Source organism: Rutidosis leptorrhynchoides, chromosome 1, assembly GCF_046630445.1.
Source record: "Rutidosis leptorrhynchoides isolate AG116_Rl617_1_P2 chromosome 1, CSIRO_AGI_Rlap_v1, whole genome shotgun sequence".
Classification (NCBI taxonomy): domain Eukaryota; kingdom Viridiplantae; phylum Streptophyta; class Magnoliopsida; order Asterales; family Asteraceae; genus Rutidosis; species Rutidosis leptorrhynchoides.
In genome coordinates, this window is record NC_092333.1 from 131,042,949 (window position 1) to 131,059,527 (window position 16,579).

At 31.1% G+C, this 16,579-nt stretch overlaps 1 protein-coding gene across 1 annotated transcript; it reads right to left on the reverse strand.

Moving 5' to 3' along the window:
• Window positions 1-7,175: 7,175 nt before the first annotated feature.
• LOC139865015 (UDP-glycosyltransferase 73C4-like) lies at window positions 7,176-8,800 on the reverse strand. The gene has a single exon (XM_071853571.1). The coding sequence runs from the start codon at window positions 8,754-8,756 to the stop codon at window positions 7,278-7,280; it is 1,479 nt and encodes a 492-aa protein (XP_071709672.1). The 5' UTR covers window positions 8,757-8,800; the 3' UTR covers window positions 7,176-7,277.
• Window positions 8,801-16,579: the final 7,779 nt, after the last annotated feature.

Below are 16,579 nucleotides of genomic sequence, written 5' to 3' on the forward strand. Positions count from 1 at the left end.
GTTTTTAAAAGACAAATATTCATTACATCGAAAGTTAACAGGCATGCATACCATTTCATATTATATCAAACTATCAATGACTTAATAATAATCTTGTTGAATTCAACGACTCGAATGCAACGTCTTTTGAAATATGCCATGAATTACTCCAAGTAATATCCTTAAAATGAGCTAATGCACAGCGGAAGATTTCTTTAATGCCTGAGAATAAACATGCTTTAAAGAATCAACCAAAAAGTTGGTGAGTTCATTAGTTTATCATAAACAATTATTTTCAATAATATAATAGACCACAAGATACTCATATTTCGAAAAGAATCTGTGCAGGTCTGCTCACTGCTGTAAAAATCATTCCTATGAAGAACACCAGAAACTTACAAATAATCTCACCAACGGTAGCTAATGCATCGTGTAATGTAAAAATTTCTCACCGTAAACAATTTCAACAACGGTAGCTAATGCATCGTGCAATGCAAAAATTTCTCACGGAGGGTAGCTAAAATGGTAGCTAATGCATCGTGCAATGCAAAAATTTCTCACCGATAGTAACTACTAAATCGAACCATTTTGGTAGATAATGCATCGTGCAATGCAAAAATTTCTCACCGATAAACAAACTTACAACGGTAGCTAATGCATTGTGCAATGCAAAAATTTCTCACCGAGGGTAGCTAATGCTACATAAAATCACCTACGGTAGCTAATGCATCGTGTAATGAAAAAATTTCTCACCGAGGGTAGCTAAACAGTAGCTAATGCATCGTGGAATGCAAAAATTTCTCAATGATAGTAGCTAGTGCAAATTGAACCTCTGAATCCAAATAATTCTATCATAGAATGTAGTTTTTAGTACTTGTGTCTATTTCGTCAAACATTTATAAAAGCAGTTTATGTATTCTCAGTTCAAAAATATATCTCAAAAGCGTTTAATAAAACAGTTATAAAAAAACAGCGCATGTATTCTCAGTCCCAAAAATGTAAAGAGTAAAAGGGAATCAAATGAACTCACAATATTGTATTTCGTAGTAATTAAGCATATGATGGCATTGAACAAGTGCAAGGTTGGCCTCGGATTCACGAACCTAAATTAAGTATATATATTTGTATGTTGGTCAATATCTGTTAATCAATTTAAGTCAAGTCGTAGTGTATCACAATCCTAATGCTCGAGACTAATATGCAAAAGTCAACAAAAGTCATCTTGACCAAAATTACTTCCAAAATCTATACATGATTATTATATAGTTTAAATATTGTCGTTTTATATATTTAAATATTTTTAACAGATTTTATTAGAGTAAATAATATAATTCATTTATTAATAAATAAAATTTTATATTAAAATTTATATAATAAAAAAATATACTTTTATATATCTTAAGTAATAAAATTTATAAAGTTCATTTAATATCATAAAAATAATATGATAGGTATTATTAATGTAATTATATTACACGTAGTAAAATATCTTTGTATCACATATTTATTTGATAAAATAATATCAATAATAACAATAGTAAGTAAAAGTTGTATTATTTTGTAATAATAATTATTATTATTCTACTACTAATAATAAAAATATTTATATTTACTAAAAATAATATTATGATAAAATGATAGTTTTATTAATAATAATACTAAAATGATAATAATAATGATATTATATATTAATAATGATATTCCTATAAATAATAATTTTTGTAAAAATGATAGTTTTAATATTAGTAATACTTTTAATAATAATAATGATAAAAATAATGAAAACGATATTTTTATCTAAATCAATAACTTACAATATTTTTATTTCATCATGATACATATACTCATTGTTTCCTAATCGATTTGTTTAATAGTTTTTAATCCTCTTTTATATCGCATTCATAATAATGATAATAATCGCAATCATAATAATTAGATAATACTAATATTAGTTTTAAAGATAATGAAACTAATAAGTATTATAATAATATTAATAATAATACTAGTAATTATAATAATAATGATGATAATATTAATAATAATTTTTGATGATAATAACAATAATAACAATAATAACAATAACGATTTTTGAATAATGGTACATACATTAATAATGATAATATAGATAATAATTATTATTATAATAATAATAATAATAATAATAATAATAATAATAATAATAATAATAATAATAATAATAATAATAATTAGATAATAATAATAATAACGACAATAATAATAATAATCATTTTAACAATAATACTAAAATTCAGTTGACTATAACTTCTAATCCGTTCATCGAAACCATTCGATATCTAAATGAAAAATTATGGATTTTTTGCCAGTATTCCAACGACATGCATATCATATACTTTATCCTAGTAACATATGTATTAAATTCATGATCAATTCTAAACTATTTAACGATGAAATTAAACATACAAGCATGCATAATCATATATACTCGAGCACTAGTTAGGGATACACTATCAATATATAAAAGTTAAGTTATGAGTGCTCACGTATCAATATTGAGATTCAATATTGCAGGAAAGTACGAAGACGCAACGGAGATGATAAACACTAGTTTGACCTCTCAGGTATACCCCCGAACTGTACCCATAACCTCCAAAGCAATAACCCATAATTTCCTTAGCTCTATCCCTCTCAAAAACCAGTTTTGAAAATCCGTTTTAGATCACTCGAGCAGCACTCCGTCGTAGTATTTTATGTATAATACTAATAATTATTCTACTAATAATAATGATACAATTAATAATAATATAATATTAATAATAATAATATAAATAAAATAAATATATTACGGAGTATTAATATAGACAGAGAGATGGATATGATATATGTGTGTGTGCAGAAGTGAATCCGATCGAATTTAAGGACCTGGCCTCACTTCTCTAGCCATGCGATCGCATGGTTATTGTGTGGAGTGCCCATGCGATTGCATGAGGCTTGACTCCAGCTCACATCCCACTTGATCAAGGCTGCCGACACTCTTTAATTTATATTATATTTATTTAATTAATCTTTATAATTAATTATATATTATATTATATTTACGTGCATGGTAACAAATGTAATTTTCGTTCTGATGACTCGTACGTTGTCACTCGACTTATGATCTGGTTTCGGTTTCTCGAACGCATTTTTGTACGCTTAGAAAACTAGTAATTTACATTACGCGACACATACCTTTATTATTAACTAGACTTATAACATCGATAAACTATATCATGTAAAATATAACTTGTACGTTTGAGTGATATGGTCATTTGCTTCTTAAAATCGACGTCTCGTTGTTTACATTTTATATATAAAATATCAAAACATTTTATAACTATATTATATTTGAAAAATATATTTATATATATGTATATCTTTATTTTAGGAATATAATTTATATATATAATTGAAATATTTACTTAATATAATATTTAGTTTTTCAAAGCCAATTATGTTCCAAGGTCCGTTTTATATAAGTTAACTTATTTAAATAATAAAAGTTATTATAAATAATATTTTTAATTATATGATAACTAAATAATTAAATTACCATGGAACACGCATCAAACATTATAAAGCATGCTTTTGAAAATTAAACGGAAATCTCCACAACTTTTGACTAACTCTCGATAAGTGACACATTGTTCTTATATGCAAATCACGTTACCATTTTCCGAATACCGTTAAAAAGAAAGGTTTCTTAAATCAAAGTGGATCTCTCAACATAGTCTCGTAATCACACAATGTATTTGATAAATCAATCATTTTACATTATTTTCTAATTCCATCGATAAACATATTGAACCAAATACGTTCATGTAAAGTATTATACCTAATACTTTGTTAACGTTTTCAAGTTATAATATATACACATATACATATATAATCATATTCATTCATTTAATGGTTCGTGAATCGTCAGAATTTAGTCGAGGTTGAATATATGAACACAGCTTAAATTTCTTGAGATCCAACTTAACAAACTTTGCTTATCATGTCGAAAACATATAAAGGTTAAAGTTTAAATTTGGTCGGAAATTTCCAGGTTGTCACAAGCATTTACTTTTGTAATCTTGCACCTTTTCAACTCATTGAGAACACCATTAAAACGACGGTAGGTTTTCTTGAGTTGTTCTTCGGGTTCCTGCTTGAAATCTTCATAAGATCCAAGAGCCTTATTCAGTTTAGTAACATCGGACATGTCATAACCTTCTTGCTGTCGTTTGATCTCATCCCATATATCTTTTGCTGTGGTGTTGCTATCAACATTTTCAAATAACTCATACGGGATGGCTTGCATAACAATGTTCTTAGCCTCTATGTCACCTTGAGCTCTCTCACGTCTATCTCCAGAAAGTTCATAGACTGGAATTGGCATACCAGTATCCGGATGATACTCTATAACTGGACCATCTCTCAGAGAAGCCCATATGTACTTTGCTTTCTCACCCTTGTAGTCTATGTACTGAGTGATACGGTGAATCCACTGAGTGTACTTGCCATCAAACAACACTGGAGGTCGGGAATCTGATCCATTGATCAATGTATCGTAGGTAGACATCTTAAAATTCGGTAAAGATTCGGTATTAAACACAATCTAAGATGAAGGTTCACAAAAATCTAACAAAAGTGTCAGATTCAGTAACTGGTTCGGTACAGTAACAGATTCGGTAAATGGTTCGGTACTGTAGCAGATTCGGTAAATGGTTCGGTACTGTAGCAGATTCGGTAATCCAGATTCTGTATCAGAAACTGATCAGTAACACAAGTATCACACCCAGATTCGGTAACCACAAGAATTGAAGCCTCAGAACACTTAAAACCAAAGGATTAAAAGTAACCGAGATTCTGGTTCGGTATTTGACTCGGTAGTCAAATTCTGTAAGATTTTGAATGTAAACACAATCCAATTCCTTTGAATTAGATTCGATAATCTTGCTGCACAAGGAAACAAGTTAGTAACACACAGAATATCAATGATACCTAATGTAAAGGATACCGAATGTCAACTGTAGCAGTTGACAAACCGAGTCTAAGTATAGAACTTGGAAAATCAATCGAATCCTATCTCAAACCACACCAATTAGCTGCGTGTGATCAAACCTAATGTGATAGAATCACTAACACACCACATTCTGCAACACTTAAGATGAATTTTCAACTATGAAGCAGATTCAGTATGGCAGTTACGATACCGAATGTTGACCGAATATTCAAAACTTGAAGAATTAAAGAAATTGAACCGTCAACAATGTGATTAAACACCTTACTATCACAATTGAATCCACTAACCTTCACTAACACACAGAATCAAGCTGGAATTGATGAATACCGAGAGTTTTAGCCACGAACTCTAAAAATCAACTTGATTATCCATAATTGTTGTTAAAAAGCTGTAATGATGATCGAAACTCTTTCTAATCAATTTAATAAACCTTCGCTGAACTTATCACAAGAATCTGAACGTCAGATTATCAAATTCGATGTTACCGAATCTGATTCAATCTAACCGAATGTGATCAGATTCTGTAATCTTCCATCTCTGGATCAATATAGTGATGTAATATCACTCCCTGGGAGCTCTGATACCAAATGATCAACAAGTTCATCCAATTCTGCGGACAATTCTAGAACATTCTGGTATATTCACTCCAAAGCCGGCGGCTTCGTAGCCTTTTCTGCAGTGTTCCTTGATTTTGATCATGTTTGATACATAACTTTGATAAAATCATTAGAATTAGCTTTTTCCCCATTTTACCCATTTTAGTGTGTTTTAGGATTAAAATGCCTTTAAAATACTAAGATAACTCCTTAAAATGTATTCAAAAACATGTATAATTTAGGAGTTATCATAAGGCCTTGTAATATTCCGTTATATCAATAAAGTTTTACTTGTTTTTCAAAAAAAAAAAAAAAAAAAGAAAAGAAAGTTGAATGCATACAATAGGAGATCCGAAAGTTAGATGCATACAAAAGAAATATGGTGAAAGTTCGATGCGTTTTCAATTAATTTTCCCAAATAAATATTTGGGAAATTGGTCAAAATGCCCATAATTCCGGAATTGTTTGACAATATGCGTTTAAAATTTGAATATTGCAATAATGCCTCTAAACATGCACCACGCATGATGCGTGTAAGTTGGTGCGTGATGCGTGGTCAACGAGAACCAAGGCAAACATGCACGTGTTATCGAGGTTTTCTTGGATACTGCTTAAACTTCTAGCGTAACACGCATCACGCACAGACCAAAACATACCATGCGTGATGGTCTGTGCGCGATGCGTGTTGCCCAAGGATAAGTTCATGTTTTAACGATCAGATTTCCTTAAATTTTTTAGATTTTCAATATCTTATTTTATGTCTTTAAAAGTGTGTCCTATGCAAAAAAGAACAAGAATATATTTCATTCAAACTTAATACTACGTAATATATAAGGTACACTAAAAATGGAAAACGATTGGGATTTTCTTGCAAATATGTCCTAAAATGATCTCCGTGACTGTTTCCAATCTCTGAAAGCTCATCTCAAATCTCAACCTCGAAGCATAAAAGCACCCCGCCACCACCTCCCCCGCCACTGCCAGTTCCAGAATGTCATAACGAGTATTGCACTTAGATACAATATTCTAGGTTCGACGGGTATTCGCGAGGTTGCTCTTTGTCGTAGAAGCAAGGGTGAATTTATAGTGAACATCCGAGATCAACCCAGGACTTTGAGTTTGTGTTTTTTGAGTGTTGGGGACTCGAATTTAGGAGCAATACCTCGTTGTCTGAAAAAAATGCAAAATCGATAAGGTTTTTGCTGTTATCATGTCTTGTGTTCCAAACGCACTGCGTGATCAATTAGTAGTGTTAAAAGTAAGATCCTCAATATGCTATGATTTGCTTTTAATTATGCGTTATTAATATTTGGTTACTTATATGTTACTTTACGATACTACAGGTTCTATAAAAGGAACTATTCATCACTAAATCACTAATGAGATCAAGCGTATATGTGTTACTAGTACTCCAAAATGCTTCTCGTATGGCAGAGCGCATGACCACTTAGCTTGTTTATATTAAACACATCAAAAGATTTTTAGGAGACATTTTTTTTATTGAACAGGCGGTGTGATCTTTTAATATCCATCACGTGAAAGATATTTTCTAGTGACTAGTGAGTTTCATGATCTGTAAAAATCAAAAATGTTATTTGCATTTTTATTAAATTGCAATTAAATACATAAATCACGTAAAGTACAAGTTCAAATTAGCAAGAGTGAATCAAAATCAATTAAACTTCTCTAATACTGGTTTGGTTCCTAATATCTTCAATTAACCGTCTCATATTCTCATGAGACGATCCTCCATCTTCTATCGATTTACGTGCCAAAATACCGAGTTCTATTGCTCTTTTTTGTCTATCTTCCCTTTCCTCCCCTTCTTCCATTAAAATCTCGATCGCTTTCTTAAATTCCTCACTCTTGACGACTACTCCAAACTTCTCTTCTTCACCCAAATGAACCACATTTTGAGCCCCAACACTAACTCCAATTTTCAACACTTGTACAACAAACTTCTCATTATAAAACTGTTCCTGAAATTGAGGCCACGTCACCATTGAGACACCAGCACAAATCCCTTCTAGTATCGAGTTCCAACCACAGTGAGTCAAGAACCCTCCAATCGCAGGGTGCGACAAAACTAGGAGTTGTGGAGCCCACCCACGGATCAATAAACCTCTATCTTTCGTTCTCTCTTCAAACCCATTTTCATCTATCCATTTCTCTATTTTCTCAGACTTATGACCCGCTCGAACGACCCAAATGAACGGCTTTTTACACGCTTCTAAAGCTAAAGCTAGTTCCACTAACTGATCAGGTTCAATCCGACTTATGCTTCCCAAACACGCATAAATCACCGAGCCCGTTTCTTGAGATTCTAGCCACTCTAGGCATTCGTTTTCTTTAATTGAAGACTTATTACCCCTCTGCACCTTCTCTGATGCATCTTTATAACATAGTGATAATGGCCCTATGCACCAAACTTTATCTCCTTTAATTTTCTTGTATTCATTTGCATATTCTTGTTCCAATTCCTGAAAACTGTTTACAACAACTCCATACGCTTCGGCTTCAGATACTCGCAGCTTTTCATGAAAATCGCCTCGATGTCTCGCTCCGGGATTGAACATAAAAGGCAGTTGCGATTTTTTTAGTTCGATACAATCAGGCAAACCAGGGACAACAAACGTGTCCGAATCACCTACACTTTCATACACTTTTGAGACGTATAACATATGGTTACACATCTGAGTGAAGCAATTCATTCCATCGAAAATAACTCTCGGAATCTTAAACTTTTTTGCTGTTTCACCAGCCCATAACATAAACGAATCCGAAACTATACAATCGGGCTTTCGTTCAAGCTTTTCGATATGTTGTTCAACTAGTATTTGTATTGATGCATAGCCCTCCATAAGTGCCTTTGCATAGCTCAAATTAGGGAGATCATCAACGCATTCGCAGCCTTCTGGTAAGCCAAACTCCGTGTATCGAATTGGGAAATCGAGAAAAGTGATTGCAAGACCTGATTGAATTGCTTGATCAAGGATTGATCCAAATCTGATAGTGTTAACTGGGGTAGAGATTATTGTGACTTGAACACCATGTTGTGCTAGTAACTTGGCTATATCAATAGTGGGGATAAAATGACCTGGTGACCCTAAAGGTATAACAAGAAAGTGAAGTTGCTTTGGATATTGTAAAGCCATTTTTGTAGAGTTTTGCTAGCTTGAAGATTACAAGTGTACGAGATATTGAAACTGAAATGGACCAGTAATTTATTTAGATATAGATAGATAGATAACTAGAAAAAATTCGACGGCGGGTTGTTGCGGTTGTGTTCAACGCGCGGTCATATTTGTATATACGTTGTTTGGTACCTAATATATCTAGTAGGTTGGGTTGTTTGTTAGACGTGTACGTATATGTATGAAATATAGCTTGAAATATTTAGTGTTTTTTTGACGATGTCCGTTTCGCGTATAGTTAGTCGCGTTGTGTTCGTAAAATAATATCGAGTTGAACGGTGGTCTCGGAAAAATTTAGCTCGCACCGAGCGAGAATATATGGCTCGTTATTTAGTGTTTTTTAACGATGTCCGTTTCGCGCATAGTTAGTCCCGTTGTGTCCGTCTGCTTTTTTCGAGTTGAACGGTGGTCTCGGAAAAATTTAACTCGGAACGAGCGAGAAGATAAGGCCCGTTAAAAATACGGGTGGAATCATTTTCTTTTGTTTTTTTTTAAATTATATATTTACGCTTTTTACCCTAAAAAAGTAGAAAGTTGGGGGTCGTTTTGTATATGAAGCCGAATTTGAGGGGCTGGGTGTAGTGTGAACGCAAACTCAAAACGACATTCGGATAAAACTATAGGGCTCGTTATTTAGTGTTTTTTTAACGATGTCCGTTTCGCGCATAGTTAGTCCCGTTGTGTCCGTCTGATTTTTTTCGAGTTGAACGGTGGTCTCGGAAAAATTTAACTCGGAACGAGCTAGAAGATAGGGCCCGTTAAAAATACGGGTGGAATCATTTTCTTTTGTTTTTTTTAAATTATATATTTACGCTTTTTACCCCTAAAAAGTAGAAAGTTGGGGGTCGTTTTGTATATGAAGCCGAATTTGAGGGGCTGGGTGTAGTGTAAACGCAAACTCAAAACGACATTCGGATAAAACTGAAACTACGATTTTGCCCATGCATATTAGTATATAGGGTAAGGTAATAATATATAGTTTGAACGGTCAACATTGGTTAACGATATGGTGCGAGTACTAGGCTTTTTGACTAATTGGAAAATTCCAACTTAGATACAAAATACAAAATAGCTAAATGAAAGTGGATGGGCCATCATTTTCTCACAACGTCACGTCTAACACTTTATCCTATAACAAAACGAGAAATGAACCAGTTTCATTTATTACATATTTTTTTTCAAAAATAACTGACACTATATAAAGTAAATAAACATGTACGTATAAGTAAATAAACATTTGAACTTACAAAGAGGAGATGCAAAATTTTTGCTACATGATGCAAGATATAGTAGACGAGGATTCTCCAAAGCTATGAGAATCGCCTAGTGGAACAATTCAACTCACACCAAATCCAAATCCTAGCAACACAAGAAATAATGGTTAAAGCTATTTCAAAACCTAATCCAACCCAATCAAAATTCCTTTTTCTTAATCTTTACCTTGAATCTCCAATCAATTTAGAAGTAATCCAAATTTGAAGTTCATTTTGCATTTTCCTTTTTTTTGTCCTTCCCAAATTCTTTTCCCTTTCTAAGCGAATCTTCCATCATTTCCCTATATCTTCCTTCACTTCCAAATCGTTTCACTCTTCAATTTCTGCTACTGTATCTTGTTCAATCAATTTCAACGACCTCATCTACCTTTCATTTAAACTGCGTATTTCAATTTCTCCTTCCTCCAATTCGCCTGCTTTGCCTCTCGTACGCTGTTCCTCTCTTTCCTAAGGAGTTCTTCATGACTATAGTATATATTCCAATATGATCGGTTTCTTTTTGTAGAAAAAAGGGGCCATTCGACTGAATCGATTCAACCGATGTGAGGTTTTCTCCTTTAGGTTTTTTGTTTCGTGTGTTTTTTCAGCCTCAATTTCATGTTGTGATGTTGAATTCTTCAATATCAAGTGTGGGCTGGGCCCTTGAGCCCAATCAATTTGGGTTTCTCTTTTTAAGTTAGGCTAAGTCACTTGGAGTTGGCAAAATCAATCGATGTTTATATACAAATTGCAATTCTGAAGGTAGAAAGTTACAAGAAACGACAATTTTAAACGGAGAGTTCAAGTGTCGATTGGCCATAGTTCGCAATTTCAAGTTAAGGGTCTTCCTTTGGTCTACCAATTTGTACTTTTGCCACGGGTTTCAATCGTAGATATGGGATCCAATCCACATATGTATGTCTCTAGTTTTATGTATTTTCTTACAAGTTCTTTCAATTGTTTTTTAGCTTTGCATGATTGAGTTGTCGATCCACAATTGTATTTGTTTTTGCATTGTTATCATTCATTATTTTGATGAAGGTATCAATGGTTATCAATATATTATCCCTTTTCGACGAAAAAAAAAAGTAAATAAACATTTATTACATATTCTGCACTATGTATTGTCCTGTAATTGTTTCCAGATTGTAACTTTTGAGTTTATTAATAAAACTTTGCCTTTCAAAAAAAAAAAAAAATTACAACTCTTCTCCTTACATATGCAGAATAAAGATTTAAAAGGAGCATGATCGGTGACGGAGCTTGAACACTAACAATGAGAGGCTCAAAATCCAATTAGAACATTTAGTCTTAACTAGTTGTGGAGCTCTCGATTCGCGCCGGGGGCTCCGTTTTGAATACGAGTTATAAAAAAAGTCTTGATCTATTTTGTAAAAAAAAAAAAATTTCGACTTCTAACATTAAAGAGTTGTTCTTTTTGTGAAAGTAGCTTCTTTTAGCATTAAAGTTAGTTGATCTATTTTGTAAAAAAGAATGTTTTTCGACATTTTTTGGTAGCATTGAAGGGTTGTTCCTTTTAAGAAAGTTGCTTCTTTTATCGTTAGAGACAAAATATATATTTATGTGATCATAGATTGAATGTACATGCACCTATCATATGCACCGATTCTTCAATATGTGATCATAGATTGAAAAAAATATATATTTATAAAAAAAAATTAAAAAATAATGTAACAACCCAAACCTAACCAAACCACCATCGAACCCGCGGAAAATATCAAAAAAAAAAAATTTATTTGTTCAGCAAGTGGCGCGGCGCGCCAGTACCCCGCGCGGCTCGCCTATGTGGTCTGTCCAAAAAGTCTTGAAACGTGAAAAAGATTGGCCACTTCCCGACATAATTAGACAAAACGCTTTTAACAACATATTCAAATATGTACAACTAACACTTTTCAAAGATAAAATAAGTTTTACAAAGCGGGGCCCACATCAGCCGTTTTACGAGTTTAATACATAACAAGAGTTTCGACCGCAAAAGTTTAAATACCAAACGACCCTACGAGCATGGTGTTTGGGGTTAAACTACCCAAGTCTCGGTCAAACCCCAAAAGCTAATATCTCCAAAAGCGTCCCCTAACACGACGGGATCTCTACTCCAAACAAACGCCCTTACCTTTGTCCATACCTGAGCCTATAAAAAGGTAAACAACGAGAGGGTAAGCAAAGCTTAGTGAATGCAATAATTACATATACATATATATAACTCATCTATTTGCAATCACATTCACCAAATACCTCATACGAACTTGTAACTCAATTAGCATGTCATCGTACCCAAAACACTTAACAAGTCGTACATTAACACAAAACCGCATTAGCATATACTAAACACAATGTATATATATATATATATATATATATATATATATATATATATATATATATATATATATATATATATATATAACAATATGTTAAATAATCGACAATCTCAATATGGTTAACCATAAACGCTATGGTGCTACCGGCTCGTGGTTCACACCATACGCAATTGAGTCATACTCTTTTATAGTGCTACCGGCTCGTGGTTCACACTCGATGCTACCGGCTCGTGGTTCACATCTTATTTTATAGTGCTACCGGCTCGTGGTTCACACTCGATGCTACCGGCTCGTGGTTCTTATCTTATTTTATAGTGCTACCGGCTCGTGGTTCACACTCGATGCTACCGGCTCGTGGTTCACATCTTATCGCACACATGTTATGGCAGTACCGGCTCGATGGTTCATACCATAACACCCACAAATAAACGTGTCATATACACATAAGTATAATTACTCCACTCACCTTAAAATCTATTGTGAAAGATAATCAAGCTCGGAAATCTTCAATGTAACGTACCTATTACATTATACATAATATCAATCACAAACTCAAGTTGGTCAACCAACTAAAACTCCATTCTAGTGTTATCTTGACCCATGGTGCAATTTCGATCCATTTACACCCTTAACCCTAATATTTGGGTTAACATCTATAACGACCCTCATTTTTTCATCTATATAATGCCCGAACAAAAGATTTAAGTATAATGAATAAACTCTAAGTACTAATAAAAGGTCGTTATATACATACGAAATTAACGAACGTTAAACGAATAATAAATTTTATTCAACAACGTACGCGTAAGAATTTTTATAAAAAAAAAAATTTATGTCATAACATGATTACATATAAAATACTTATATTAATTTTGTATTTAGTTAATATATTATACAATTAATAAATACAAGTATATATAAATGTAGTAACATATATAAAACTAATAAAATTATAAAGTAATAATTTAATTAAATAAAAACCACATTTAGTAATTATAATTTTATAAATACCGAATATATATTTATATTTATCAAAATTCGTATTTAATAATTAAATAAAAATAGAAATTTAGTTAGTTAACATTTTTAGAACTATGAAATATATATATATATATATATATATATATATATATATATATATATATATATATATATATATATATATATTTTAAAAAGTAGTATTTTTTTATATATAAACTAGATCTAGATCCACTTTTATTTATTTTATTCCTACTTTTAACTTTACTTTTATTTATTTATATTTTGAAATGGTGGCATGACTGGCCATAAATACTTTTAATTTTTTTACAAGACACTAGTTATTTTTTTATATAAACTTTTGTATTTTTTTATTTTCTCTTTACCAAAAATTGTAACTATAAATACCATAGCCTAGTTCACAAATTTTGTACACCAAAAACTTGAAGAATTCTCTCTCAAACCTCTGCAAAAATTATTTTTGTAACTTCTCTATATTATTTTTATAGTTTTTATTTAGTTTTTATCATATTTTTGTGCTAGTTTTATGTTAAATACCAAATAAATACGAAATTAATTATAATAAATAATGTAAATACATGATAATTAGTATTAAGTATCCTAATGACTATAAAAATTATTTTTATGAATTATACATTCGAATTTATATTTATTAAAAATCAAAAACTGATTTTTTTTTATATTCGGTATATATAGATAATGAAGGAATAAATAGTAAAAAATTTTATATATTATGTTTTATAATTTTCGCTTGTTACTTAGGTCATAAAAGTAATTATAAAAATTTATGTTTGATTTATTTGTCATTTTAAATAATTAATTTGTATTTTCTTCTACTTTTGCTACAGTACCGAAAAATCTGTTTTAAAAAGAAAAATAGAATTTAATGATATAACATGTTTATGACTACAATAATCAATGAAAATTACTTAAGAACTAATAAGAAAGTTATAAAAATTATTTTTAGAATTAATAATTATATATTTCTATTTAATTCCGAATTTAAACTAAAAATAATACAAAAGTTGAATTAAATAGTTAAACTATTAATATAAATGTACAAATAATTTTTCTAAGCTTAATACACTATATTTGGCATACGAAAATTTTAGATGAATTAATTGAGTTGATATAATAATTATTACTTTATAAACTTTGATTTATCTTGAACCAAAAAAGAAATTAGAAATAAATACTTTTACACCATAAAAAAAAATTATAAATTTTTCCTAAGTTTATTTTGGTTAGTAGAACCTAAGAAAAATATAAAATGTGTTGTTAAACTTATTTATCTATTTATTTGTATTTTAGCTATAAATTTTTTTTTTAATATTTAATACATAAAACTTAATATTTATGTATAGAAAATTTTTATAATGTTTTATACATGTAACTTACTGTTATGAAATCAATAAAACACTTGTTAGCATTTTTAGATAATTATTGGTACTTATATTGACATAAAACTTAAAATTAAACTATACATATTTTAACATATAAGATAAATAAATAAATAAATATATATATATATATATATATATATATATATATATATATATATATATATATATATATATATATATATATATATATATATATATATACATATTAACTTGATATTAATACATACCCATTCATAAAACACAATTTCTATGTATAACACTTGTTTACCTACTTAAATATATCCTACTTATTATTAGGATTTAAAAACCAAACAATCTTAATAACGATAATACAATCGAACTTAAGTAAATACTTATTGTATAAAGTATTTAAAGTGTTGTATTCCTATACGCACCTAAAAACGTATTGGAACGGTATATTAGATGGGTATAGATCTTGATCTTTCTCGAGTGGATGGACGCTCGAAAGTCTAGGCGGAGAGTTTGGATTACCGAGTTAAAGGATCCTGTGGCTCAGAAACCTATGACCTGAAAAGGCCATTTTAAATTGAAAGTGTTAGATTGGAAGCTTGTCTAGTATGAAAAGCCTTTCCAAAACGATAAACCTTCTTTAAACTTACTATAAAAGAAAATACTTACACTTATCATAATACGGGCAAAACATCTAAACTATTCTCAACTTATTCTTAGGTTGACTTCTCTGTGCTTCGATCATCCATACTTTCTCTTTAAGGAATACTTTCACTCACCGAATTACTAAGGTGACTTTCATAGCCCCACTCTTATTGCTATAGCACTTTTTATACTTACTGGGGTGAGACACATGCTGCTTTTATACTTTAAACAACTTAGACACAAGTACGAACCTAAACTGTACTATGACTAGCTTATGCTACTAAGACCTCACAGTGATATTTTTTAATTGCTTTCAGGATAAGGCATTCTTAATTATTGGGGGTAGGCCTATCGGGAGTAACGTCCCCGATACATTTGATCGCGATGTCTTTGTATTACTTAATAATGATTTAAACATGGTGATAAGGTACTGTCAACTTATCATCGGGGCAACAAAACAAACGTTTAGTCTAAAATATCACGAATCAGTACTACTTTTGGATCTGCGTGATCTACTTTTATAACAAATCTTGTGGTCTAAGAACAAACGGTCAATCATATTTGTTAAACCTATGAATTTCACTCAACCTTTTTGGTTGACACTTTTAGCATGTTTGTCTCAGGTACTGAATGATCAGGACCTCTATATCTACTGCTTATGTGATGACTTACTTGGCTAGGATCAAGACTTATCGCATATTTACTTTTCTGCATTTGAACAATTTATAATTCTTGTAACGACATTATTAATCCTTCCGCTGCAATTTTGGTTTTATTCATATAGTATTTGTTCTCATTTTATAATATGTTGGTATGTATTATGATATTGAATCACATTTCGCCCAGGCCCTAACTGGGGGTGTGATATATTGGTATCAGAGCATAACCAGGCTGTTATAGAGAACCAGAATTGCATTTTATGTGTGCCTTACTTGTTAGCTAGGGTATCTTAGCGATCTAGGAAACTATAACCTTTCCTGCCTTAGACTTTAAATCACTTAGGATTACCTTAGAATGTTAAAGCAAAGAGTTCAACCCTACCTCTCATTCTTTACAATCCTAGCTTAAAAATCTAATCAAAATCTCTATCTTAATGTTAGGATGTCAAGCTATCATCAAATAAACAAAATGACTCTTTTCAAACCAGCTGAGAAAGACACTGAAGGATCTTC